The sequence below is a fragment of the Mus musculus genome, chromosome 5 (assembly GCF_000001635.26).
Source record: "Mus musculus strain C57BL/6J chromosome 5, GRCm38.p6 C57BL/6J".
Classification (NCBI taxonomy): domain Eukaryota; kingdom Metazoa; phylum Chordata; class Mammalia; order Rodentia; family Muridae; genus Mus; species Mus musculus.
The window spans coordinates 114099849-114123728 of NC_000071.6; the positions used below are offsets into that span (position 1 = coordinate 114099849).

Below are 23880 nucleotides of genomic sequence, written 5' to 3' on the forward strand. Positions count from 1 at the left end.
TGCATGTGTATGTGTGCATGTGTTTGTGCGCGCGCGCGTGTGTGTGTGTTGCGCACCACAGCACACATAGGAAGGTCCTGATAACTTTGGTTCTCTTCTACTGTATGGTTCTGGGCACTGAACTCAGGGTGTGAGATTTGGGGGCAGCTGTTTTTACCTACAGAGCCATCTTGCTAACCCCACATTTTAAAAAATCAAAGCTAGAGCCATCTATTTTTAAATTTTCCAGTTTAATAACAGCCTTTCCACATGAACCAAGCTCCGTCCTGGAGGCGGAGCAAATGCGAAGGCTCATAGCTTCCGAAGTGGTCCCCGGGCCCCGGGAAACCTCCCTTAGCAACGAATCAGGCTGCGGTTGCTAGGAGCAAAGGAACCGGGGAGGGGTCGTCCGTTCACTATTTCAGTCCGGTGTGACTAACTTCCGGTCCGTCCTCCTGGCTTCTTCCCCCCTCCGCCGAAGCGGGGTCGCCACCGCGGGTTCCTCCACTTTGCGAGCCTCCTGTCTTGGGCTCCTCATTCCGCTGCGGCGGGCGGGCGAGCGGGGGGCGGCGGCGGCAGCGGTAGCGGCGGCGGCAGCGAGCGCGATGCTAAGTTCCCGGGCGCAGGCGGCGAGGACGGCGGCCGACAAGGCCCTGCAGCGCTTCCTGCGCACCGGGGCGGCCGTCAGGTGAGTGGGTGGGGGTGCGGGGTGGCGGTGGCGGCCGCAGGGCCTCCAGGCCTGCGCGGACCCGGCCGAGGCGGAGGCCGCGGCCCGGCGTCGCCTCCTCGTCCCTGCTGTGGCCGCGGCCTGCGACGCCCCGCAGCCCCTCGCGGTGACCCCAGACTCGGGCTCCGGGCACACAATCTGCACGCCGCTGCTCCCCCGCAGTTTGTCAGATGCCGGTCTCCCACCTCTGCCATGCTGGAGATTCTCACTTCTGCATCCCAAACCGCTCCGGTTCCCAAGCTTCCGAAGGCTCCCAGCCGCTGAGCTCCCCAGGCTGTGACAATTCCAGGCTCTTCGTTCCTGCTAGGACCCCCGTCTGCACCCCAGCCCGGTTGATCTTCCCAAGGCCTGGGGCCACACCCCCGTTGCTCACCCTGACTGCTGGGACCTGTTGCTTGGGTTGGCTACCTTGGATACCGGGGCAGGTCTAACAGCATCTTATCCGGCTCTGAAGCCCCCCACCCCGTGTTTATTCCGCCCAGCGGCCCTATTTTACCAGGTGGGAAGGAAGGCTTGATTGGGCCTTGCGGCCTAACAGCTGACCTGAGAGCAGGGCTGGTGGCCAGCTTAATCTCACCCTCAGGCTCACGTACCGTCTTCATGGTACGGTTCTGCAGAAGAACTAGTCAATCAACACCATGCCTCGGTTTCCCTCGTTGAGTGTGTGCCGAGCAGGTGTGCTGTAACTGGCCCCCTCCTTCTCCCGCTGACTGCTTTTTAAGCCAAGGTCTGTGCACATTCTATGGACTCACCCTGGAAGAACAAAAAGATTTGAAACTGGTAATTAGCTGTGACATCGGAGAATGCTGGCCGTTGTCTGACGATTGCTGTTGTCACTAGTGATCCTTTTCAGGGAGTGTTTATTCAGCTGAGACCAATATTCATGCAGGCAGAATTAGGGGGACAGATCTTAGTGGTAGAGCATTTGTCTGTCCTGCATAAGGCCCTAGCTAGGGTCAGTCCCTGGTACCAGGGGAGGTGATCAACTTCATATAGTCCAAGCATTAGGTAAGAACGTATTACACACATGTCCACATGCAACATATATGTGGGTACATGTTACACACACGTTGCACGTATGTGTGGGTTGCCTTACTTGGAGATACAGAACTTTGTATAAAATTGTGTTTTGAATTACTGCTGCAGTTTTCTTAATTGTGGGAAAAAAGAATAGTGTCCACCTTCAAGTCTAGCCTGGAACGAAGAAATCTTTAATCGTATGAACATATAGATGTCCTCTTGTGGTATTGTTTCGTATTCTCAAAGAGAAATCCATTTTTAAAGCCAGGCCTGGTGCCACCGCTCTGTCACGAATTGCTCATGAGCCAGGAGGACTCTTGAGTTCAGAGCCAGCCTGAGCAACAACAACAACAACAACAACAAAACCCTAATTAAGTAAATAGGGAGAGCTTGGGGAGATGGTTCAGGTGTTCGACTGCCTATTGCATAAGCAACAAATGTGAAAACCAGAGTTGAGGTCACCAGAAGCCATGCGAGCACCAGGTGGCCTGGCATATTTCCTGCATCGGGAGGGAAGAAGCATGAGAGAGTGATGAGCTGTGCCAATGAGCTCTGGGCTCCCCACCCGAATGAACAAGCTACAGAGTGGTGACAAGGACTCCCAGTGTCCCTCCCCCTCCCCCATTTTCTAGTTAAGTGCTCAAGTATCCCAAATTCCAAGGCAAGGTCTTATTGGTACATATTACCTTAGATTTCAAGCTTGCTGGTTGGAGGGCTTATTTTGATGTAACATGTCACCTTCCTGCCACTGTCTGTACCAGCCTGCTGTTGGGAGACAGAGTGACAGTCCACGTCTTCTCCTTTTCAGATACAAAGTCATGAAGAACTGGGGAGTGATCGGTGGGATTGCCGCTGCCCTGGCAGCAGGGATCTATGTTATTTGGGGTCCCATTACAGAGAGGAAGAAGCGGAGAAAAGGTAGGGATGGGGCCCTGCATCGAGGTCTTGGGTTTGACTTGAGCCTCTCTTGTCTGTTTGAGTGGTTGGCCCTCTTAGCTTTAAAGCGAGGACCATGGTCTACGAAGTAGAACTCCCCACCCTGTGGTGGGAAGGCTCTGTTTTTTTGTTTTTTTTGAGACAGGGTTTCCCTGTGTAGCCCTGGCTGTCCTGGAACTCACTCTGTAAACCAGGCTGGCCTCAAACTCAGAAATTCATCTGCCTCTGCTTCCCAGCTTACATGTGAGTTTAAGACATGCTTTGTGCTGGCCCAGTGGCTCATGCCTCTAACTCCAGCACTTGGGATGCTGGAATAAGAGGATGCTATGAATTTGAATCCAGCCTGTGCTTTATACAGCAAGTACCAGGCCAGAGTGTGACATAGGCAAGACCCCATCCCGAGGAGGGGGGTGAAAAAAGGCAGGCCATTGTGTTTCAAGTGGCTCAATTGTTGTTACTAGTGTGTGGTTATGTTTCAGTCCTGCAGCTGACTGATTACATCACAGCAGTGGTTTCTCTGAGAGACAGGAGGGAAGGAGGGAGTGGGAGAGGGGAGCTGAGGGGATGGTCATAGAGAAGTTCCCTGCATGTTTTCATGAGCACTCTTATGTTAAAGAGTTTCTAAACAAGGCCTGGTGGCCAGCCTGGGCTCTGTGTACTGAGCTCATGAGTTTTGGCAGAAGAGGAAATGAGGGCATCTTGTGAGCCAGTCAGTGCTGCTATCTCTGCAGGCAGACTGACCAGTGTCTTTCTCAGTTGCCGTGGGAAGAACAAAAGCACTGTCCCGGGAGGCAGTACAGTTGCCAGCTATTGTAGGGCACTGCTCTCTAACTAAAGGAGAGAGCGTCCAGGAGCGCATGAGGCAAGGAGGAAGGCATGGCTGCTGCTGCCGCTGCCGCTTTTATCCGTTTCGTATCTGCGCCGGGCACCTGGAAGGGTTTCAGAGAGAACACAAGACAGAGGCCCACACTGCGGCTCAGTCTACAGCATAGCATGTCCCGTGCCCAGGCTCGCTCAGGGTGAAATCCCGACTGAGGGCTCCATGCATAGATGCCGGGTCCCAGAAGCGTGAGGAAGAGGAAGGAAGGTCTCCCCAGTGATGCATTGTCCTCTTCCTCCCGCGCCCTCCCTAGGGCTTGTGCCTGGCCTTGTCAATCTGGGGAATACCTGCTTCATGAACTCGCTGCTGCAGGGCCTGTCTGCCTGCCCTGCGTTTGTCAAGTGGCTGGAAGAGTTTACCACCCAGTACTCCAGGGACCAGCAGGGGCCACACACTCACCAGTGCCTGTCCTTAACACTGCTGAACCTCCTGAAAGGTACTGGGGACCTGAGGGAACGACCATTTTCAGTGTCTAGCTGACAGAATAAGAGGCTTAGGGGAGCCACTTTGTAGGAAAAGACGTTGTGGGGGAGGGGTGTGCACTGAGAACCTAAGAGACAGCATCAGATTGGGAAAACAGTTGTATTTGTTGTGTGTGCACGCAGCACACATAGGGAGCTCAGGACAACGTTGGTTCTCATCTACTGTCTGGTCCTGGGGACTGAACTCGGGCTGTGAGGTTTGGGGGCTGGTGCCTTTACCTACAGAGCCTGCTCACCAGCCCTACTTTAAAAAAAAATTAAAAATGGAACTATCTATTAAAAAAAAAAACAACTTTCAGTTTAATAGGGGGTGGGGAGGGGAAGGGAGGAAGGGGGAAGGGGAGGGGAGAGGAGGGGAGGGGATAGCTTGACCTCTCCTGAAGGTACTTTAGCAGCATTCAGTGAGCCCGTGCAATGTGGTCAGGTCTGCCAGGCCTGCTAATCTCACTGCCACAGTTAGTGTCTGGGAAAAGATGTGGGCACTTTTTTTTTTTAATTTTTAAAAGATTAATTAATTTAGTCATTTTATGTGTGTGAATACACTGTGGTTATCTTCAGACACACCAGAAGAGGGCGTCAGATCCCATTACAGTTGGTTGTAAGCCACTGTGTGGGTGCTAGGAATTGAACTCAGGACCTCTGGAAGATCAGTCAGTGCTCTTAACCACTAAGTCATTTCCCTAGTGCTGGGATTCATTTTTTATTCATGTGTATGTGAGTCTGTGTGACCCTTCCTTTATCTCCCACTTGAGCAGCACTGAGCTGTGCTCCTGCACTGTGGTCAGAATGGCAGTCGCAGTCTGTGGCCAGTGGGTTCCCTGTTGTTTTGTTTGTTTTTGTTTTGTTGTTGTTGTTTTGTTTTGAGACAAGTCTCACTGTGTAACTCTGGCTGTCCTGGAGTTCACTCTGTAGACCAGGCTGGCCTCAAACTCACAGGGATCCTCCTGCCTCCGCCTCCTGAAACTGGCATTCGAGCCGTGCATCACCACACCCTGCTTAGATGAGTTTTACTGTTCATGTATCTGTGTGCATCTCTGGGTATCCATGGCCCTGAGAGGATGCCAGGTTCTTAGCTGGAGTCAGAGGTGGCGAGCCCCCTGATGCTGGTGCTGGGCTCTGAACTCCAGGCATTGTGTCAAACACTGCGGATCCCTCCTGCCCCGAGCTGCCTAACTCGCTAGTGACACTTTTTCAGCATCCAGGCTGTGTGTGCTTAGCCTATGGCTGCTTCTGTGCTTCATGCGCAGAGCACACTGTCCTCAGGGAAAGGAGCTGAGCGCTGGTGTACACAAAACTGTGACTCCTTAGCAGACCCACCTGCATCTTTCTTTTGTTTATGTTATTCGTCATCATCATCGTTGTTGTTGTTGTTACTTGGGAAGGGATCTTGTGCTGCTGCCAGGACTGGCCCCACCCTCGTGGGGTCAGGAAAGCCTCCCACCCCAGCATCCTCAGTAGCAGGGACTATGTGTGGCCTATGCACTGTGCCACACAGACTTTTCTGTTGGTTGGGCTTTATTGTGATTCTAAAGTGAAGCCTTCAGCTGCCCCTTCAGCACCTGGTGGTCAAGAGCACACAAGCAGGAGCAAAGGCTGCAGCAGTGGTCACCCTGGTAGTGAGTGCCTTCCAACCTTGAGAACTATGAGTTCAGACCATACTCAGCCGGCTTATAACATCCCTCTTTATCAGATGGTAATTTGTAACTTTCTGAAATCTTAGATTCATTCAACAAACATGACTTGCTCACTCCGCACTGTGTGAGGCTCCAAAGAACTTGAGAGAGCTGCAGTGTCACTTGTCATACTGTCACCTCTGCATGCATGTGTGGCACTTTCTTATGCTCTGACTCAGTTGTCTTCCTCTCTTGTACCCAGCTCTGTCCTGCCAAGAAGTCACCGAGGACGAGGTCTTGGACGCCAGCTGTCTGCTGGACGTCCTGAGAATGTACAGATGGCAGATCTCGTCCTTTGAGGAGCAGGTGAGCACTCCGACAGCAGGAGACCTGGGAGACAGACGCCTTTAACCTAGGGACTGGGGGAAGGGGTGCATGGACACGTATGCATGGGGGTGTGCACACGCCATGGGGATCGAGCCCAGGGCCCTGAACATGCTAGGCATGTCTTCTTGTTAGATCTCCTGATGTGAGCAGAGAGCCAGCGTCTCACTGCTGTCCCCACTAGAGAGGACACAGCACTTGTCACTCAGTAGGTAGACAGACGCTGGCACTGGGGCATTAGACAGTGGCCAAAGGGAAAAGCTGCTGGCTTCCCACTGATGCCCTCGGGTCGGGAGAGAGCACGGTTAGTGTGAGACGCTCTTTCAGCCCTCACCCTTGCTTCAGAGGAGGCTCAAACTGTCCCCAGACCTCACAGCCACGGGCTTCATTCGGGATCTTCTGCCCTCCCTTTTGCAACTTCACTGTGGTCTTTGGAGTCTGCTGTGCCGCCCTCCGAGGCCCAGGCCAGCAGACTGGGGCCCTGGGGTGAGATGCTCCAGCTGCACGCACCTTCCCCAGCTGCTCCTCCTGTCTGCTGTCAGCATCCCGACCTGGACTGAGGCAGGGAGGCAGCCCCTCCGCAGCTCTGCACGAGGCTGGAGCGGGAGGGTTCTGTCGCTTGTTCTCACTGATCTGCAGCCCTGTGGCATGTTTCCATCACGAAGTGTGTGACGAGTGTCTCTGTGACGAGTGTCTCTCTGAAGGTTTATCTCACTGGCTGCACTTGCGAGCTAGATGTGTTTCCGTCTCCATTTGGAAATGACCCTTAGCTATTGCTCTGACTCAGCCATCTTTCCTGTGTCTCAGCTGAGAGACTGGCTCCAAGGACATTGTGACTTTTTCTAAGTTCCACCTTCTGTCAAGGATGACTTATACCAAGTGACCCTTGGGTCAGTGCACAGCAGTGTGTGGGCAGCAGCGGTGCGGCCGCGGGAAGGAGGGGAGGAGGGGGCGTCTGTGTTCTCTTGTTCTTCAGCAGGCAGAGCGCCTGCTCTTGGCCATGCCCAGCACCTCAGCATCTAGTCAGTCCTGACCAGCTCACACTGACAGGCAGTCCACTCTGTGTCTAAACCAGGAGCTGTAGGAGATACACTGGCTCAGTCATTCCTGAGTGTTACCTGGGTGCACCCCCATGACAGCCTGTAAGGCTCAGAGAAGCAGAGTGACTTCCCTGTCACCTGCTGTGTTGGCAGCACTGAAGCACACACTCAGCTGCTGCGGTAATTTCTTACCCCAATAATCCGGCATAAAAACACACAACCAGTTATTATATTTATAAGTCATATGCCTGGATTGGGCAGAGCTATCACTAATCTATTCCCCAGCTATGAGATCCCTTGTTATTTGCGGCTTCTCCAGGCCACGTAGTTCTGCTCCATCTTCCTTTCTCTTCCTCTTCCTCCATCCTCTCTCCCTCCTCCTCTCTCTCTCAGACCTCCAGTCCCACCTTTCCCTTCCACTGTGCAGTCATCAGCTCAGCCTTTACTCGACCAATCAGAATGGGGAGGGTCAGTGAGGTCACCTGAGTGCAGCTCTTGTCCTCATGGGGGGGGCGGTCAGGAACCTGGAGGCAGGAGCTGATGCAGAGGCCATGGAGGGTGCTGCTTACTGGCTTGCTCAGCCTGCTTTCTTAGAGAACCCAGGGCCACCAGCCCAGGGATGGCCCCACCCACAATGGCTGGGCCCTTCCACATCACTCTCTAATTAAGAAAATGCCTTACAGTTGGATCTTCTGGGCACATTTTCTTTCTTTTTCTCTCTCTCTCTTTCTTTCTTTCTTTTTTTCTTCCTTTCTTCCTTTCTTCCTTTCTCTTTTGAGACAGGGTTTCTCTGTGTAGCCCTGGCTGTCCTGGAACTCAGTCTGTAGACCAGGCTGGCCTCAAACTCAGAAAACCACCTGCCTCTGCCTCCCGAGTGCTGGGATTAGAGGCGTGCACCACCACTGCCCAGCTGGAGATATTTTCTCAATTGAGGTTTCTGTCTCTCAGATGTCTCTAGCTTGAGTCCAGTTGACATAAAAGGAGCCAGCACAGAAGGGACACATTGTTGACATTATTTGCAGCTAAGGAAAGGGGGAGGGGCTGCTGCAGGGACCCAGCCCAGAATGGCATAGCTCAAGTCTGGCCTGGGCAGGGGCTGAAGAGGTTTGGAGTTTGGGTTGTGCTTAGGAGCTGGAGCCTTGTGGGGGAGGAAGGCAAGCCTGAGATTCTTGGGAACATGTGGAGCCCTCAGTCTTCTCTAGAAGGCCTTGTGCACAGGTGGGGTGGGGCTCCTTTACTCTGGCAGAGCTGACCATCAGAGGCTGGCTGTGGGCCTTGCAGAAGCTTACTCAAAAGCTCAGAAGCCGGGTTAGCTCTGTGTCCAGTGCTTGCCTGGTATGCACATGGCCCGGCTCTTCTCACCAGCACTGGATAGCCACAAATAAATAAAAACTGGCAGATCTGATGCCTGTGGCCTGAAGCTAAGCTCAAGTATGGGACTTGCTCTTCCTAGTTTACAAGTCACTCTGGTGCCCACCTGAGATGCGATCCAAGGTCTCAAGGCCCAGCCTGAGCAAGGGAGAGAAGGAGCTGCAGAGCAGCCGAGCAGGCTGCATCTTTGCAGAGGTGGTCTTTCAAGTCGATCTGTAGAGGCACATCCTGCCTGCATGGACACTTGTGGATATATTCTGAGAACTGCAGGCAGAGTCTCAACAGGTGTTTGTAGGTTAGAATCCATGCTTAGAATCCCTCACAGAGGCTGTGGTGCTCTGAATATGCCTAGACCATGGGAAGTGGCACTATTAGGAGGTGTGGCCTTATATGAGGAGGTATATACTTACTAGAGGAAGTGTGTCACTGTGGGGGTGACTTTGAGTTCTCCTAGTGCTCAAGCTCCACCCAGTGCAGAAGTGAGAGTCTCCTGTTACTGCCTTTGGATCAAGATGTAGAGCTCTCAGCTCCTCCAACACCATGTCTGCCTGCGCACTGCCATGCTTCCCACTGTTATGGTAATAGACTGAACGTCTGAAACTGTAAGCCAGCTCCAATTGAATGTCTTCTTTTATAAGAGTTATCTTGGTCACGGTGTCTCTTCACAGCAATGAAACCCTAAGACAGAGATTGGTACCAGGAGTGGGGTCTCCAAGGCGACTTCAGCTTACAGCCTGTTCCAATGTCTGGCATAATTACCAGCACCAGGCAGTTGTGTGTCATGGCCACTAGATCACCCACTAAAAAGGATTCCTGACGAACAGATGCAGTGCTGATGATGACATTGCCAGCTCTGAAGAAAATTCCACTGCAGGATGTGATCAACCAGCCCAGCAGCACAGATGTGGACAGGGGAGTCCTGGAGGGTTACACTGGAGAGAACACAACTTGGAGAACTTCCTCATTGTGCTGAGAGGCAGCACAGAAGCTGTGAGGGGTAAAGGGTCTGGAAAAGTCCCGAGACTCGGTCCCCAGGATTGTGTGTTCTTGTACCTCACTGACCATGGAGCCACTGGCATCCTGGTGTTTCCTAGAGATGATCTTTATGTCAAGGACCTGATGGAGACTTTTCACTACATGCATGAACACAGACTGTACTAGAAGATGGTGGTGTTTGTTGAAGCGTATGGGTCTGGCTCCGTGATAAACCACCTGCCCAGTGATGTCACTGTTTCTACAACTGCCACCACCAACCCTGCTACTATAACAAGGACAGGAACGTACACCTGGGTGACGGTACAGCATCAGCTGGATGGAAGATTCTGACATGGAGGATCTGACCAGAGAAGCGCTCGCTCCATAAGCAGTTCCCACACCAGCCCCAGCCACATCATGCAGTGTGGGAACAAATCTGTCTCTACCGTAAAGGTGAAACAGTTTCAAGGTATGAAGCAGAGACCCAGTTCCCCATCTCTCTGCATCTAGTCACCTGCCTTGACCTCACCCCCAGCCCAGAGGTGCTCCTGGCATCCAGGAAAGGAAGCTGCTGAGCGCCATCAACTTGAAGCAATCCCAGATCTCATCGGGACGATCCCGAGGCTTCTGGGTGCCGGGCACATCACTGAGGTCTGTGCACAAGATTCTCTCCTTGCTGGTAGGATTTGGGGCTCCTGCTGAGAGACTTGTGTCAGAGAGAGCTATGCTCACAGGATGCTGTGACACACTTCCTGCAATTAGGCCACACCTCTGCAGTTCCTGTGGGTCAAGCATATTCAAAACACCACAGGAGCCAATAGGCAGAGCATCGTAAACCCCACCAGTGGGTGAAGAGATGAGGGCAGACCCTTCCCATGGCCGCAAACCAGGGCTTCACCTGTGCAACCGTTAAGCTGCATCTTCAACCCAAACAACAATAGCAACAATTGTTTGTTAAGATTTCTTTTTGTAGCCGGGCGTGGTGGCGCATGTCTTTAATCCTAGCACTTGGGAGGCAGAGGCAGGCAGATTTCTGAGTTCGAGGCCAGCCTGGTCTACAAAGTGAGTTCCAGGACAGCCAAGGCTATACAGAGAAACCCTGTCTTGGAAAAAAAAAATCTTTTTGTTTTATGTGTTTGGTGTTTTGCCTGACGTCCACCACATGTGGTGGCCCTGGTGTTCACACAGGGACCACAAGAAGGCCTTGGATCCTGTGAAGCTGGGGTTATAGCAGTCGTGAGTCACCGTGTCGGTGCTAGGAACCAAACCCAGGTCTTCCCAAAGAGCAGCCGCTCTTATCCACTGAGCCATTTCTCCAGCCCCACAAAATTTTTAGACAGGCCAATCCAGCCACACCCTAACAGGAAAGGGTTCTTCAACATACTGCTTTGTGTGCATGAGCCTTGAGGACACTGTGGCCAGGGCATGCTTGTTCTGCTGTGTGCAGGGCCTCAGAAGCGCAGCAGCAGTGACTCTGCTTCCCTTCACGGGAGCTGCCAGGTTACCAAGGGCAGCAGGTAGGATGCAGGGGTCAGGAGCAGGGCGGGTGGTTACTGTCCGGAGGCTCAGTCGGGGATTGATGGCGGTGCTGGTCACACAAGGCTCTGAGTATTCTCAGTGCTGCTGCTGCACACCTGAGCACGTGGAGGTGCTTGATTTTGTGCTGCGTGCATCTTGCCTGCTCTTTTAAAGCAAGCCCCTGCTGGAGTTGAGGGCACGTCTCCTTCAGTTATTGGGACTCAGAGAAAGCAGAAAGCATTCTGCCCAGTAAGGGTTAGGTCTGTCTGCTGCACGTGGCCTGGGTTCTGACCCTAGCCTGGCCTTGTGAACCTGTCTTCAAGGAAGCTTTGTCCTTTGATAGGATGCTCACGAGCTGTTTCATGTCATCACCTCATCACTGGAGGACGAGAGAGACCGCCAGCCTCGAGTCACCCACTTGTTTGATGTGCATTCCCTGGAGGTAACGTCTCAGTGTTGGTCCATGCGTGCTCAGTAAGGACAGGGCACACAGTCTGTCAGTGTTCACACTCAGTAAGGACAAGGCACACAGTCTGTCAGTGTGTGCATGATCAATAAGGACAGGGCACACAGTCTTTGTCAGTGTTCACACTCAGTAAGAACAGGGCACACTGTCTTTGTAAGGCCAAGATTAGAGAGTAAGAGAATTAAGACCCAGTATCCGGGAGGCCGTGGCCGGCAGAGCCTGAGCTGCACTCCTGCTGTTGTGTTTGCTGGAGGCGGCAGGCTCTTTAAGAGGATTCATTGCTGCAGCCTGGGTTGTGTTTGAGGAGAGAATGGTTTCCTTTTCCTTGTTAATAGAGGGGAATAAGGGCTGCTGGGCTCTCTGAGTGAGTGCTCATCTTTCTGTAACAACATAATATTTAGGTCAGTGATAGGAGTTGACTGGGAATAGGGAAAAGATATCCCAGAGAGGAGTAACATGGTTTTGTATAAAGGAACTCATGCAGAATCCATCCAGAAGGTGGGTCAGAGCCACTTCAGAATGCTGGGCTGCGGGGAGCGTTGCTGCTGGTCCCGGAACTTGTAAGATTAGGGCGGTGAGGGTGGTTAAAGGGCTGCCGTCAGGCTCTCAGTCTCCTCTTTTCCCTACAGCAGCAGTCAGAAATGGCTCCCAGACAAGTCACTTGCCACACGAGAGGTAGGCGTTTTCCATTGACAAAATGCGTATTTAAAGAAATGAATGAAAGCAAACTGTGTACCTTTCAGATAGGACGGCACTGTGCCTGTGTCCTGCCAGTTGGACCTGGTGCACCTGCTCAGGGCCTGGTGCATGTGTCTCCTGCCCTGTGCCCAGCTGGGGCTGTGCTGGACCACCGTGCTTTTGCTTCAGAATGCTATAGCTTTCTTGAGAAATCTGCATTTCCTCCACACTTGAGGTCAGGGCAGCCTCTGGGCGGCAGCCGTGCCCTGCTGGTCTTTGGTCCCAGGCAGCAAGCACAGCCTCTCATCTGAACCTCAGTGGATCTGGGGGGCACTCACTCACCCATTTCCACAGTTACGTTTACAGACCAAGTGTGGGCTCACACCTGTAACCCCCAACTGAGAGGCTGAGGCAGGAGGATTTACTGTGTCTTTAAGGCTAGCCTAGGCTACATAGTTCCAGTTCAGCCTGGACTATAGCATAAGATGATATTTCTGTGACTCAGAGAGACTGGGAGAGATGAAGTGACTTTCCTGGTCACATGACTAGTAAGCAAGGTCAGGCCATCACTCAGGGCTGCTTGATTGTAGAGAGAGTGGTTCCCACAATGCTTTGTCCACCAGCCCCATCCTAAGCAAGGAGCAGCCCCATTCTCTAGAACTTGTTTATTCAGGTCGTTTCCAGAGCTTCCCTCACTCTCTGCAATGCCTGTGCCTCCTCCTGCCCTCTCTAACAGTGGGCACGTGTCTCAAGACCTTACTTCATCCTTAGGTCTGCTCCCATGCACGGCCAAGTGCGGAGGCCTTAAGGCTCTTCCGTGAAGATGGAGACTGGCAGTGCCCGAGAAGGCTCTTGCTGCACATTACAGGACCATTTTCCTAGAGGGGGAGCGGCTGCTCTGTGCGCAGGAGGGTGGCGTTAGGGTGAGCCTGGGGTGACTTGGTGTGTCATTGGTGCTTTGCATTCCAGGGTCCCCTCACCCCACGACCAATCACTGGAAGTCTCAGCACCCTTTCCATGGAAGACTCACCAGTAACATGGTGTGCAAACACTGTGAACACCAGGTAAGCGGCTGCCCGTCCCTATGCTCCCAGGGGGACTGCTTCAGTCATGATGCAGGACAGGGCCGTGGTGCTGGCTGGCCGTGTGTGTGCATGTGTGTGTGTGTGTGTGTGTGTGTGTGTGTGTGTGTGTGTGTGTGTCTGTCTGTGCGCTCAAGTGTGTGTGTGTGTGTGTGTGTGTGTGTGTGTAGGGGTGGGGAGGCGCACCATCTGTGCGGGTGTCCCCTGGTGCTCAGGCAGCATCTGCCCCAGGAGCAGCAGAGCTGCTGTCGACAGATTGCAGGTCCTAGGTCTTCGTGTCTGTCTGCTCTTGGTGGGCACAGCAGATTCGAGGAGTGGGAGGGCCTTGCTTTGCATTTGAAGGTCCTAACCTTTTTTATGGAAACATCTCAAAAGTGCAAAGAGAGTTTTACAACTGTTAGTCAGTCTTAAGACATCTGACACATCACACACGTGAGCGTTCTCTCCTGAACACCACAGGACCACTGATCTAGTTTCTGACCTGCTGGGTTACATGGTCTGGATGGTTGGACCTTCTCTTTTGGGGTGCATAGCGCCTCCTGCTGTTTAGAACCCAATGCTGCTGTGCCACATGGCCCTGACAAGTAGCCTTGTCTGCCATCACTTGGGGATGTTTACATTGTTTCCACTCTGGGGTCTTTGTGTGGTTGTTTTCTTAAATGAAAGAATACTAGGATCTGGCAGCTGCACGGTTCCCCAAGGCCTCCGTGCCTGTGCCCGCTGTGGTGTCTGACTCCTGAGGCTAGCCTGCCCTGCAGATGTATCCTTTACCTCTCAGCGAGGGCTTCACCTGCTTCCCTGGGAATAACAAGCAAGGCAGACTTTACACAGATGTGTAGAATGCTGAGTGCTGGTTTGAGACGTGCTCTAGTGACTGCCACAGTCAAGCCAGCGTCTTCTGAAGTCATGGCCTTAGCGCGCTCTCGCGTGTGTGTGTGTGTGTGTGTGTGTGTGTGTGTGTGTGTGTGGTGACAACCCATCAGGATCCTCTTAACATGCGTGAGTGATGACAATTCATCAGGATCACCTTTCAGTAAGTTTTACTTATGCTTATTGACAGTCACCGTTCTGGGCGCCCTGAAGGTTATGTCCCCATGCTACCTTCCACCTGGACAAGTTAGCAGTCTGCGTCTCTCTGAGTTTGTCATGAGGCGAGGTTCACCTGTGCAGTCAGAAAGCATAGTGCTGCTTGCCTTCTCTTGGGAGAACAGTCTCCATCGTGGAGAGGGGTATTCATCTACCCCTCTCCTTACCCTCTCCTCTGGGGGTGGGGGGCGGAGCTTGCTTCTGTGCCCTGGGCCAGAGCTGCTGTGGGCGTGGAGCCACAGTTGTCTTCATACTGTGCTGAGCTAGGCTACTCTTCCTTCACACCAGAAAGAGATTGGATCGATCATATGCTAAGTCTGTTGGTTGGTTGGTTGGTTGGTTGGTTGACTTGAAACAGGCGGTCACTGTTGTAGCCCAGGCTGTCCTGAGACTCAGTCCTTCAGTGTCCCATAGACAGGGACTGTAGGTCACCAGACATGTCTAGTTGTCTGTAGTTTTTTGAAGAATCTCCACTTTGATTTCTGCAGTGGCTGCCCAGTTCTTGCCACAGTGTGGCACAGTTGCTTTCTCCAGCCTTTGCCAGCACATCGTGTCCTTGTGTGCCCATGCCCATGTGTGTGGAGTCCAGATGGAAGTCTGAGGGCTACTTGTTTCTGGAGACATGATCTCTCACTGATCTGGTAATTTACTAAGTCAGCTAGGCTGGCCCCTGCCTGTCCCCACCTACAAGTGTGTGCTACAAACATGCCTGGCTTTGGTTTTTGGATTGTTTGTTTGTTTGTTTTCTTTTTTCTTTTATGTAAGTACGCTGTAGCTATCTTCAGACATGCCAGAAGAGGGAATTGGATCCTGTTACAGGATCCTGTTACAGGTGGTTATGACCCATCATACGGTTGCTGGGATTGAACTCAGGACCTCTGGAAGAGCAGGCGGTGCTCTTAACCGCTGAGCCATCTCTCCAGACACCCCCCCCCACCCGCCTTATTTTTTGTTAAAAGAATGTAGGTTCTGGGGACTAAACTCAGGTCCCTTTGCTTACACGGTAAGCGCTCGACCCCTGAGCCGTCCTGGCAGGCACTTCTTGTCCTTTGCAGTGCCTGTCAGCCATGTCTGCGCTTCCTGGAAAAATGTTTTTTTGTGTCCTTTGCTGATCTGTTTGTCTGCTTTCAGTTCCTCCCTCTCTCACCTCCCTCCCTCTTTCCCTCTCCTCCTCCTTCCTCTTTTCTTGCCTTTCTCTCTCCCCTCCCTTCCTTCTTTTCCTTTTTGGTTGTTTTTGGAGCAGGGTATCATGTAGCCCAGGCTAGCCTCTGGACTGCTGCTCCTGCCTCTGGGGTCCTTCCAGGTGTGGTATCACAATTGTCACCACACCTGGCTGCTTGTGTTTTTAAATGTCACTTGCCTTAGTGTTTGGGGGATGGGTGCTTGGCTCTCACCCCCATCAGGCGCATGGTTTGCAGAGGCTCTCTCTTGCTCTCTAGGTACCTTGTACTGGCTTCACTGTCTTGTGTTGGTTGACATCACCTGTGACTAACACGTTAATCTTTTTGAGAAGATTCATATATTGTGATTTGATATGTCCTGGCTACGCATCTCCGATTTTTCCCCAGAATTTATTTATATCTTGAAGGTGTTGCAAGTGGAATTAAGAATGTTGTATTTTCGCCGGGCAGTGGTGGCTCATGCCTTTAATCCCAGCACTTGGGAGGCAGAGGCAGGCGGATTTCTGAGTTTGAGGCCAGCCTGGTCTACAGAGTGAGTTCCAGGACAGCCAGGGCTACACAGAAAACCAAAAAAAAAAAAAGAATGTTGTATTTTCTGCTTGTCGCCACTTCATGGAGTTGTGTTGGTTGTTGATCTGTGTTATATCTTGAGATCTTACAAATTTTATTTTTTATTTTATTTTGTTTTTCACAGTATGGGGACTGAACGCAGGGTGTGCCCTTGTAAGTGAAAGGCCAACACTGTCCCTGAGCCACACTCGGTTCTGGACCCCTTGTGGAGTCTTTGCAGTAGCTGACCTGTCTAGATGGGAGTTGTCTGTCTCCCCGACAGCTCTCTGCCCTTTATGTCTTCTCTCTGCCTGTCTCTGGCAAGGCCACCAGCGTGAGGCTGAGTAAGGCGGTGATGGCCACTGTGTCTTCTAGGAAACACGTGACAGGTGTTCCCAAGGTGATGCAGCTTAGTCTTGTCACCTTTGTGTTGCACAGAGCGTTCCTTTTGAGTCCCTGTCGGGATGCGCTGTACGTGAATGTGCGTGTGCGTGTACGTGTGCGTATGCATATGGAGCCTGAGGCCCAAGGTGGCCGTCCTCCGCTGCTGCCCTGACGCCTGGGCTTTGAGGCAGGGTCTTTCTCAGAGCCTGGAGCTTGTGCTTTGGCTTAACTTGGCCATCAGTAAACCACAGGGATTGTCTCTCCAGCTCCGCAGCTGGGGTCCCAGGTGTGCCTGCCACACCCAGGGGGGAAAGCACTTGTCACCAAGCCTGACAGCCTGATTTTGACCCTGGAACTTACATGGTGGAAGACGACGACTTGACTCCCACAAGCACTCTTCTTACTAGTGCATGCATACTTTGTACATAGGTGTACTCATGTGCATACACACACACAGACACAGACACACACACACACACACACACACACGGTGGAAAGCCTTCCTTCCTGTTAACTTCTCTGCTGAGACTCTCTCTCTGTCTGTTGCCTTCTCACGATTCTGCTGCCCTGGATCACACTTGCAGCACGGGTGTGAGGTCTGTGGGGCCAGTTTCACACCAGGCTAGCTCTCGTGGTTAGTTATTTCCCCTCTCTCCTGTGGCACTCGGTGTTTTTATTACATATTCAATACAGTAGACTCTGGATTCCGAGGTCCCTGAGAAAATGAGCTTTCAGGCGGGGCACACACCTCTCCCAGCTATAAGGAGACAGGCCTGGGAGTCACAAGGCTGGGCCAGCCTTAGCTGCCAGTTGAAGGCCAGCCCGGGCTACATTTGACCCACATACCCACATACACCAAAAGAAGAGGAGGAGGAGAGAAGGATGGGGAAGAAGAAAATGGATTTTGTTCTGACAGGCAGTTAATTTGGCCCATATCCCAAACTCTTCTTTTTCTTAGACAGCAAATGCCCTGTTCTGTTCTGACTTCCGCTGTTGTGTCTGCCAGGACCCTCAGGGTCCTCTCGCACCTGTGTGGCTCTGTGGGCAGCTGTGGAATAGGCAGGTGTGCACAATTCAGGGGTTATCCTCTCTGACAACCCTGTCTGCCTGCCAGCCCTGACTCTGTCTTCTGCCATCTCGGTCTTGAACTGTGGCTGCTTCTCTAGCACCGTGCAGCGTAGGTAGGCAGGACTCACGCAGGAGCCTGTTTCTGCCCATGTCTAGCCATCCAAGACATCCTGCTTTTAGAGCTTTTCCAGTGGTTGCAGGTCTGAGCTACCCTGTCACCTTACACAGGGATGCTGCCTAACACAGCAGGACCATGCGTGCAGACATGCATGTGCCACTGTGCTACTGTTGTTAATGCATTTTCTCTCCACGGACGTCCACGAGTGTCTGATGACTCCCTAGGCTTCAGCTACTCCCGGTTTGGTGCTCTCAGTGGAACTGTTGGGCATCCTGGTACTGGTGCCAGTCCCTTAGATATTAAAAAAAAAAAATCCCCAAGCTTCTGGGCTAGGTACATACTCCAGGGTGATCTCCTGCTGCTGCTTAATGATGCTGTGCACGGTGTCCCCTCACTGTGTCCCTATTTGACTGCTATGCACTGTGTCCCCTCACTGTGTCCCCATCTGACTGCTGTGCACTATGTCCCCTCACTGTGTCCCCATCTGACTGCTGTGCACTGTGGCCCCTCACTTTGTCCCCTCACTGTGTCACTGTCTGACTGCTATGCACAGTGTCCCCCGTGTCACCATCTGACAGCTGTGCACTGTGTCCCCTCACTGTGTCACTGTCTGACTGCGGTGCACTGTGTCCCTGTGTCACCGACTGACTGCTGTGCACTGTGGCCCCTCACTGTGGCCCCATCTGACTGCGGTGCACTATGGCCCCTCACTATGGCCCCTCACTGTGTCCCCTCACTGTGTCCCCATCTGACTGCAGTGCACTGTGGCCCCCATGTCACCATCTGACAGCTGTGCATTGTGTCCCCTCACTGTGTCCCTTCAGCTGACTGTGTCACTGGCTGCTGTGCACTGTGTCCCCTCACTGTGTCCCCGTCTGACAGCTGTGCACTGTGTCCCTCTGTCACCGTATGACTGCTCTGTACTGTGTCCCCTCAATGTGTCCCACCACTGCGTCCCCTCACTGTGTCACTGTCTGACTGCTGTGCACAGTGTCCCCCGTGTCACCGACTGACTGCTGTGCACTGTGTCCCTATGTCACCATCTGACTGCTGTGCAGTATCCCCCATGTCACCGACTGACTGCTGTGCACTGTGTCCCCTCACTGTATCCCACCACTGTGTTCCCATCTGACAACTGTGCACTGTGTCCCTGTCTGACTACTGTGCTCTGTGTCCCAGTGTCACCATCTGTGACTGCTGTGCACTGTGTCCCCATCTGACTGCTGTGCACTGTGTCCCCTGTGTCACCGTCTGACTGCTCTGCACAGTGTCCCTGTGTCACCGTCTGACAGCTGTGCACTGTGTCTCCTCACTGTGTCACTGTCTGACTGCTGTGCACTGTGTCCCCCATGTCACCGTCTAACAGTGGTGCACCGTGTCCCTGTGTCACCATCTTGACTACTATTCACTGTGTCCCCTCACTGTGTTACCATTTGACTTCAAACACTAACCTGCAAGCCTGACGTGGTGGCACACACCTTTCTTTAATCCCAGCACTCGGGAGGCAGAGGCAGGCAGATTTCTGAGTTCAAGGCCAGCCTGGTCTACAAAGTGAGTTCAGGACAACCAGGGCTATACAGAGAAACCCTGTCTCGAAAAACCAAACACTAACCTGCTCCGTTTGTCTTTTGATTTCTGTGATATGTCTTTCAGAGTCCTGTTCGGTTTGACACCTTTGACAGCCTTTCTCTCAGTATTCCAGCTGCCACTTGGGTACGTACTGATCCTGTGGCTTATTTGAATCTATTCCAGACACCTTTCAGTCCAAAGGGCTTTGGGTGATTTGGTGTGGCCCAGGTACTAATTGTCATTCAGATGTGTGGCTGGCTAAGCCTTTTCCACTCTGATCTAAGGTCCATGTTGTGGGGAGAGAAGGTGACAGTTTATCTCACTGAAGACTCATTGGCCTTTGGACACTTGTGTGTTGGGCACACATCTCAAACTCTAAGATTGTAGCTCTGTGTACAAATGCAGGTCCCCTCAGCTCTGCTTCTCTCCTGAGCCCGTGTGAGTGCCCTGTTCCCACTACCCCTCCCCTCCTGAGCCTGTGTGAGTGCCCTGTTCCCACTACCCCTCCCCTCCTGAGCCTGTGTGAGTGCCCTGTTCCCACTACCCCTCCCTAGTGCATGTGCTCAGCTAGCCCTCTGAGCTGTTCTAATTGCCTGCCTCTGCTCTAGGGGCACCCACTGACACTGGACCACTGCCTTCACCACTTCATCTCATCAGAGTCCGTGCGAGACGTTGTGTGTGACAACTGTACAAAGGTATGCATTCCACAGTGTCACCTCCCACCTCCAGGGCCTTCAGACAGGGCCACAGGGGCTGAAATCCAAGGATATCTGGGGATACTGAGGTTCTCTGGAGCAGGGAGGGCCAAGATGTCTAGAATTGTCCCCAGAAGCTGTATACATGAGACTCCAGAGTGAAGTATACAGGGCTGGGAGGAAGAGGCGGGCCTGGGGGTTTATTTACTTAATAAAGTAGAGCGCTTTGTCTGCATGTATCTGTGTGTACCATGAGAGTGCCTGGTGTCATGGAATCAGAAGAGGGAATTGGATCTCCTGGAGCTGGAGTTATCTCTGGTTGTAAGCCCTATGTGGGTGTTTGGAACCAAACCTGGGTCCTCTGCAAAGGCTGCAAGACTGACGTCTCCAGCCCTCTCTCCATGGAATATTTTAGTATTTAAAAGGTTCCCATTTCAGTGCTGTGTTTCCTTTGCCTTCTCTGCTCTCTGAGGGTGGAGCTCACAGAGCTCACAGCCCTGCAAGCCGCCACTCCAGGGCTCCCCAGACATACTGTTGCTATATTGCAGATTGAAGCGAGGGGGACACTGACCGGGGAGAAGGTGGAGCATCAGAGGAGCACCTTTGTTAAACAGTTAAAACTCGGAAAGGTGGGTCATCCTCGCTTGTGCTCCCCCCACTCCCAGGGGGAAGGGAGGGGAGGGGCTCTGTCTGCCCCTGCACTGTCTAAGCACTTCCTTCTCCCTCTGCCTGCCCACCTGCAGCTGCCACAGTGCCTCTGCATCCACCTGCAGCGGCTCAGCTGGTCCAGCCACGGCACGCCCTTGAAGCGGCACGAGCACGTGCAGTTTAACGAGTTCCTGATGATGGACTTCTACAAGTACCGCCTCCTGGGACACAAGCCCAGCCAGCATGGCCCCAAAGCCACCGAGAACCCAGGGTCTGCCCCAGAAGTACAGGACGCACAGGCGGCCCCAAAGCCAGGTGTGTGTGTGTGTGTGTGTGTGTGTGTGTGTGTGTGATGAGACGGGGAGTGTTAAGTACCACAGGCCAGCCGGTTGACTTGGCAGTAAAAGCAACCTCATTTGGAGCCTTGGAGCCCACGTAAAGGTGGAAGGAGAGGACAGACTGCACAGAGTTGTCCCCTGACTTCCACACAGCGTGCATGCAGTAATGATAGTACATTTAAAAAATGTGAAGACATAAATAAAAGCTATCACAGATGGAAAGGCACACTTCAGGGCGACGCTGCAGGGCTGCCATCTTGCTTTGACCTTATACAGCATTTCAGAGCCAGCTTGGACTGCATTATATGATCCTGTCCGCAGCTAAACAGAAACCCAGACCAACTGTTCACACAGGTCAGCTGCCATCTCTATAACTCCGGCCCTTTTCTCCCACAGGTCTGAGTCAGCCAGGGGCCCCCAAGACACAGATTTTTCTGAATGGCGCCTGCTCCCCGTCTCTGTTGCCAGCCCTGCCTTCCCCGGTGGCCTTCCCTCTGCCAGTGGTTCCTGACTACAGGTGAGAGGGGCTGCCGACAAGCCCGGCCTGGCACCGGGACACACAGTGGGGGGGCAGTCAGTCCCCTCTTTCATGTTGACATTGTTTGTTACCTAGTTATTTCCAAGACATGAGTGTGTGCACATGTGTAAAGTGTGCAGAGAACTGTTTCTTGGGCCTCCAGCTAGGCAGTCAACACAAACCTTAGCACTTGGACGCATGTTGTACTCAGGGCACATCCTTGAAGTTAACAGCCGTAGTTAACAATTAGGTGTGCCTGTGAATGCTCACACTCACCTCCTGTAGTGTAACACACAGGGCTCTTTAAGCTTTGGCTTTGCCTACAAACCCCAGGTCTGTCATAAACAATTGGTGTTTTTCCCACCCATCAGCTCCTCCACATACCTCTTCCGCTTGATGGCAGTTGTCGTTCACCATGGAGACATGCACTCTGGACACTTTGTCACCTACAGACGGTCACCACCTTCTGCCAAGAACCCTCTCTCAACCAGCAACCAATGGCTGTGGATTTCTGACGACACCGTCCGCAAGGCCAGCCTGCAGGAGGTCCTGTCCTCTAGTGCCTACCTGCTGTTCTATGAGCGAGTTCTGTCCAGGGTGCAGCAGCAGGGGCGAGAGTATAGGTCTGAGGAGTGACAGGCCAGCCCAGAGCCAGGGCCCATGGTGAGGTCCACACTGTCCAGGATAAAAGCAAAGGCATGCCACGTGTACACGTGCAAGCCAGCCCTCTAGAGCCCTCAGCCTTCTGTGTATTCTGAGAGCAGGCTCCACAAGGGAGCCAGACCCACACAGCACTGCCAGGGTGAACTGGAAGATGTCCTGTGTGTCTAGAGCGTCTTACCTGACAGAGGCAATGAAAAGAAGCAGATCCCAGAAGCCACCTTTTCTCTGCTGTAATATGCTAGGTGTTCTCAGAGGGCAGCCTTTGGCTAGCCCCTGACATTTCACCATAGATATTTATTTTTAATAAGGAGGCCCGTAAATATTATTGACAAGAATTAGTGAAATTATTAAAGGCAACAATTGAGAAGAAAAAGTGCCTTTGTTTCCCATTGTTGTGAGACCAAGCGTGACCTGAGAGTCACAGCTGTGACGCTGGGAAAGCCTTGTCCTTCCAGGCTCCTCAGAGGCCAAAAGAATAGTTCAAGAATGCCTAAAACAGTGTGGTGGCTCAACCTGGCATCCCAGCACGTGGAGACTGAGGCAGGAGGATCACTGCAAGTTCTAGGCCAGCCTGGGCTCCATCATTAAAACCTTATCTCCTCCCAAAGCCTCAAGACACCTCCCACCTCTGGGGACGCCTTTTGTAATCTCGAGTTCCCTGTGCCGCCCACGGAGGACCAGGAGTGATCACTCTTCCTGAGCTGTGTCATCTGCACCTCTGATCCGCTTCGGAAGATGGCTCGCTTCCTGTTAGTAGTTGCCCACGACAGGGTTTACAGGCCAGAACCTGGGCAGGGTGACCTGACAGCTGGGGTAGGAAGAGCAGGCCCTAACCCAGGGTGGCAGTCTCTCTGGACCTTGCTTTCTCAGTCAGCCTACGGTAAGGACGGAAGCAGCATGATACCTGAGCAGAAGTGGAGCAAAATCCTGCAGTTTGGCTTTAGGGCCATGCTCTAAGAGTGTGTGACTCTCATGGTTTCAATAAGCAAACGGTACACTGGGCCTCTCCCCTTTCCAGACTAGCCTCATGGACAGCCAGGGGGGGATCGTGACGGCACTGACGTACCTAGATGTTAGCTAAGTGTGTAATTAAAAATGATACCAAATTCAAACTGACTCTTCTGGTCTAAGGTTTGGAACCTGACCTATCCAAAGGTCACTGAGGTAAGGCCAAGGATGTGTTTTCTCTGCCGGGGGTGAGCTGGCAGACATTCCAGATGTGCCTAGGCATCAGCTATGAGATCAGATCTCACTGTGCATACTGAGGACTTGAGACTCTGAGACTATGCTGTGCTGGACTCCACGACACAGCAGCCCCACAGACCTGGCTTCCGGGCTGAGATGAACACAAAAGCCGGCAGTCACTTGTGACCATAGAGCACCGTGCAGGGCTGTGGGCCCCAGGCACCAGTCCTGCTGCTCCTGAGGTGGCTGAGAGGACAATTGTGTGCGTGAGCCGCTGTAGATGTGTCACCCTGACCGAGCGCTAATGTCCTTCCTCATTTTGTAAATTATTACATTAGGTAATGACCAATGATGGCTCCTAGTTTTAAGTTCTTCACAGTAGGCACCTACTTCCCGGAGAAACGTAAGCTAAGCTAGTACTTCCGCCGTAGGCTGCCGAGTGTGGACTTGCTGAAGCCTTTGTACCTGCTGAGCACTACTGCAATAAAGACGGTTTTGTTAGGAAACAGCCAAGTGCGGTGCTTTAGTCCTTTATGTACCGCAGGCTACCTGTCAACTTGTGAAGATGGCCTGCCTCTGCCTCCTGGGTGCTGCCACGCCAGGCCTGACGGGTGGTCTTTTTGGTGGGTGTCCCATGGCATCCTCCTCCTGGGTGCTGCCTATGTTTTTATAACCTTTCCTGTTCTCTGTGGTAAAGCAAACACCAACTCCTTCCAGCTAAGAGAAAG

General features: G+C 52.7%; 1 protein-coding gene and 1 pseudogene across 4 annotated transcripts; both read left to right on the forward strand.

Annotated features, from left to right (window-relative positions):
- Positions 1–450: 450 nt before the first annotated feature.
- On the forward strand, positions 451–23662 carry Usp30 (ubiquitin specific peptidase 30). Of its 4 annotated transcripts, none has more exons than XM_017320581.2 (13): positions 451–667; positions 2535–2644; positions 3796–3978; positions 5900–6003; positions 11269–11367; positions 12024–12066; positions 13039–13133; positions 19191–19250; positions 19715–19801; positions 20350–20430; positions 20545–20764; positions 21184–21304; positions 21676–23662. In XM_017320581.2, exons 1-13 carry the CDS (start codon positions 585–587, stop codon positions 21938–21940), a joined length of 1551 nt encoding a protein of 516 aa, XP_017176070.1. In that variant the 5' UTR covers positions 451–584; the 3' UTR covers positions 21941–23662. The 4 variants fall into 4 exon arrangements, with proteins under 4 accessions (XP_017176070.1, XP_011246459.1, NP_001028374.1 ...); NM_001033202.3 differs by having other exon boundaries at positions 485–667; positions 12021–12066; positions 21676–23076; XM_011248156.3 differs by lacking the exons at positions 2535–2644; positions 3796–3978 and having other exon boundaries at positions 588–667; positions 12021–12066.
- On the forward strand, positions 9159–10152 carry Gm17833 (predicted gene, 17833; annotated as a pseudogene).
- Positions 23663–23880: the final 218 nt, after the last annotated feature.

Coding starts and splice junctions, on each gene's coding strand:
- Usp30 (NM_001033202.3), top strand. CDS start 585: ATGCTAAGTTCCCGGGCGCAGGCGGCGAGGACGGCGGCCGACAAGGCC. Junction 6,004..11,268: donor TCTCGTCCTTTGAGGAGCAG/GTGAGCACTCCG, acceptor GTCCTTTGATAG/GATGCTCACGAGCTGTTTCA. Junction 21,305..21,675: donor CCAGTGGTTCCTGACTACAG/GTGAGAGGGGCT, acceptor CCCACCCATCAG/CTCCTCCACATACCTCTTCC.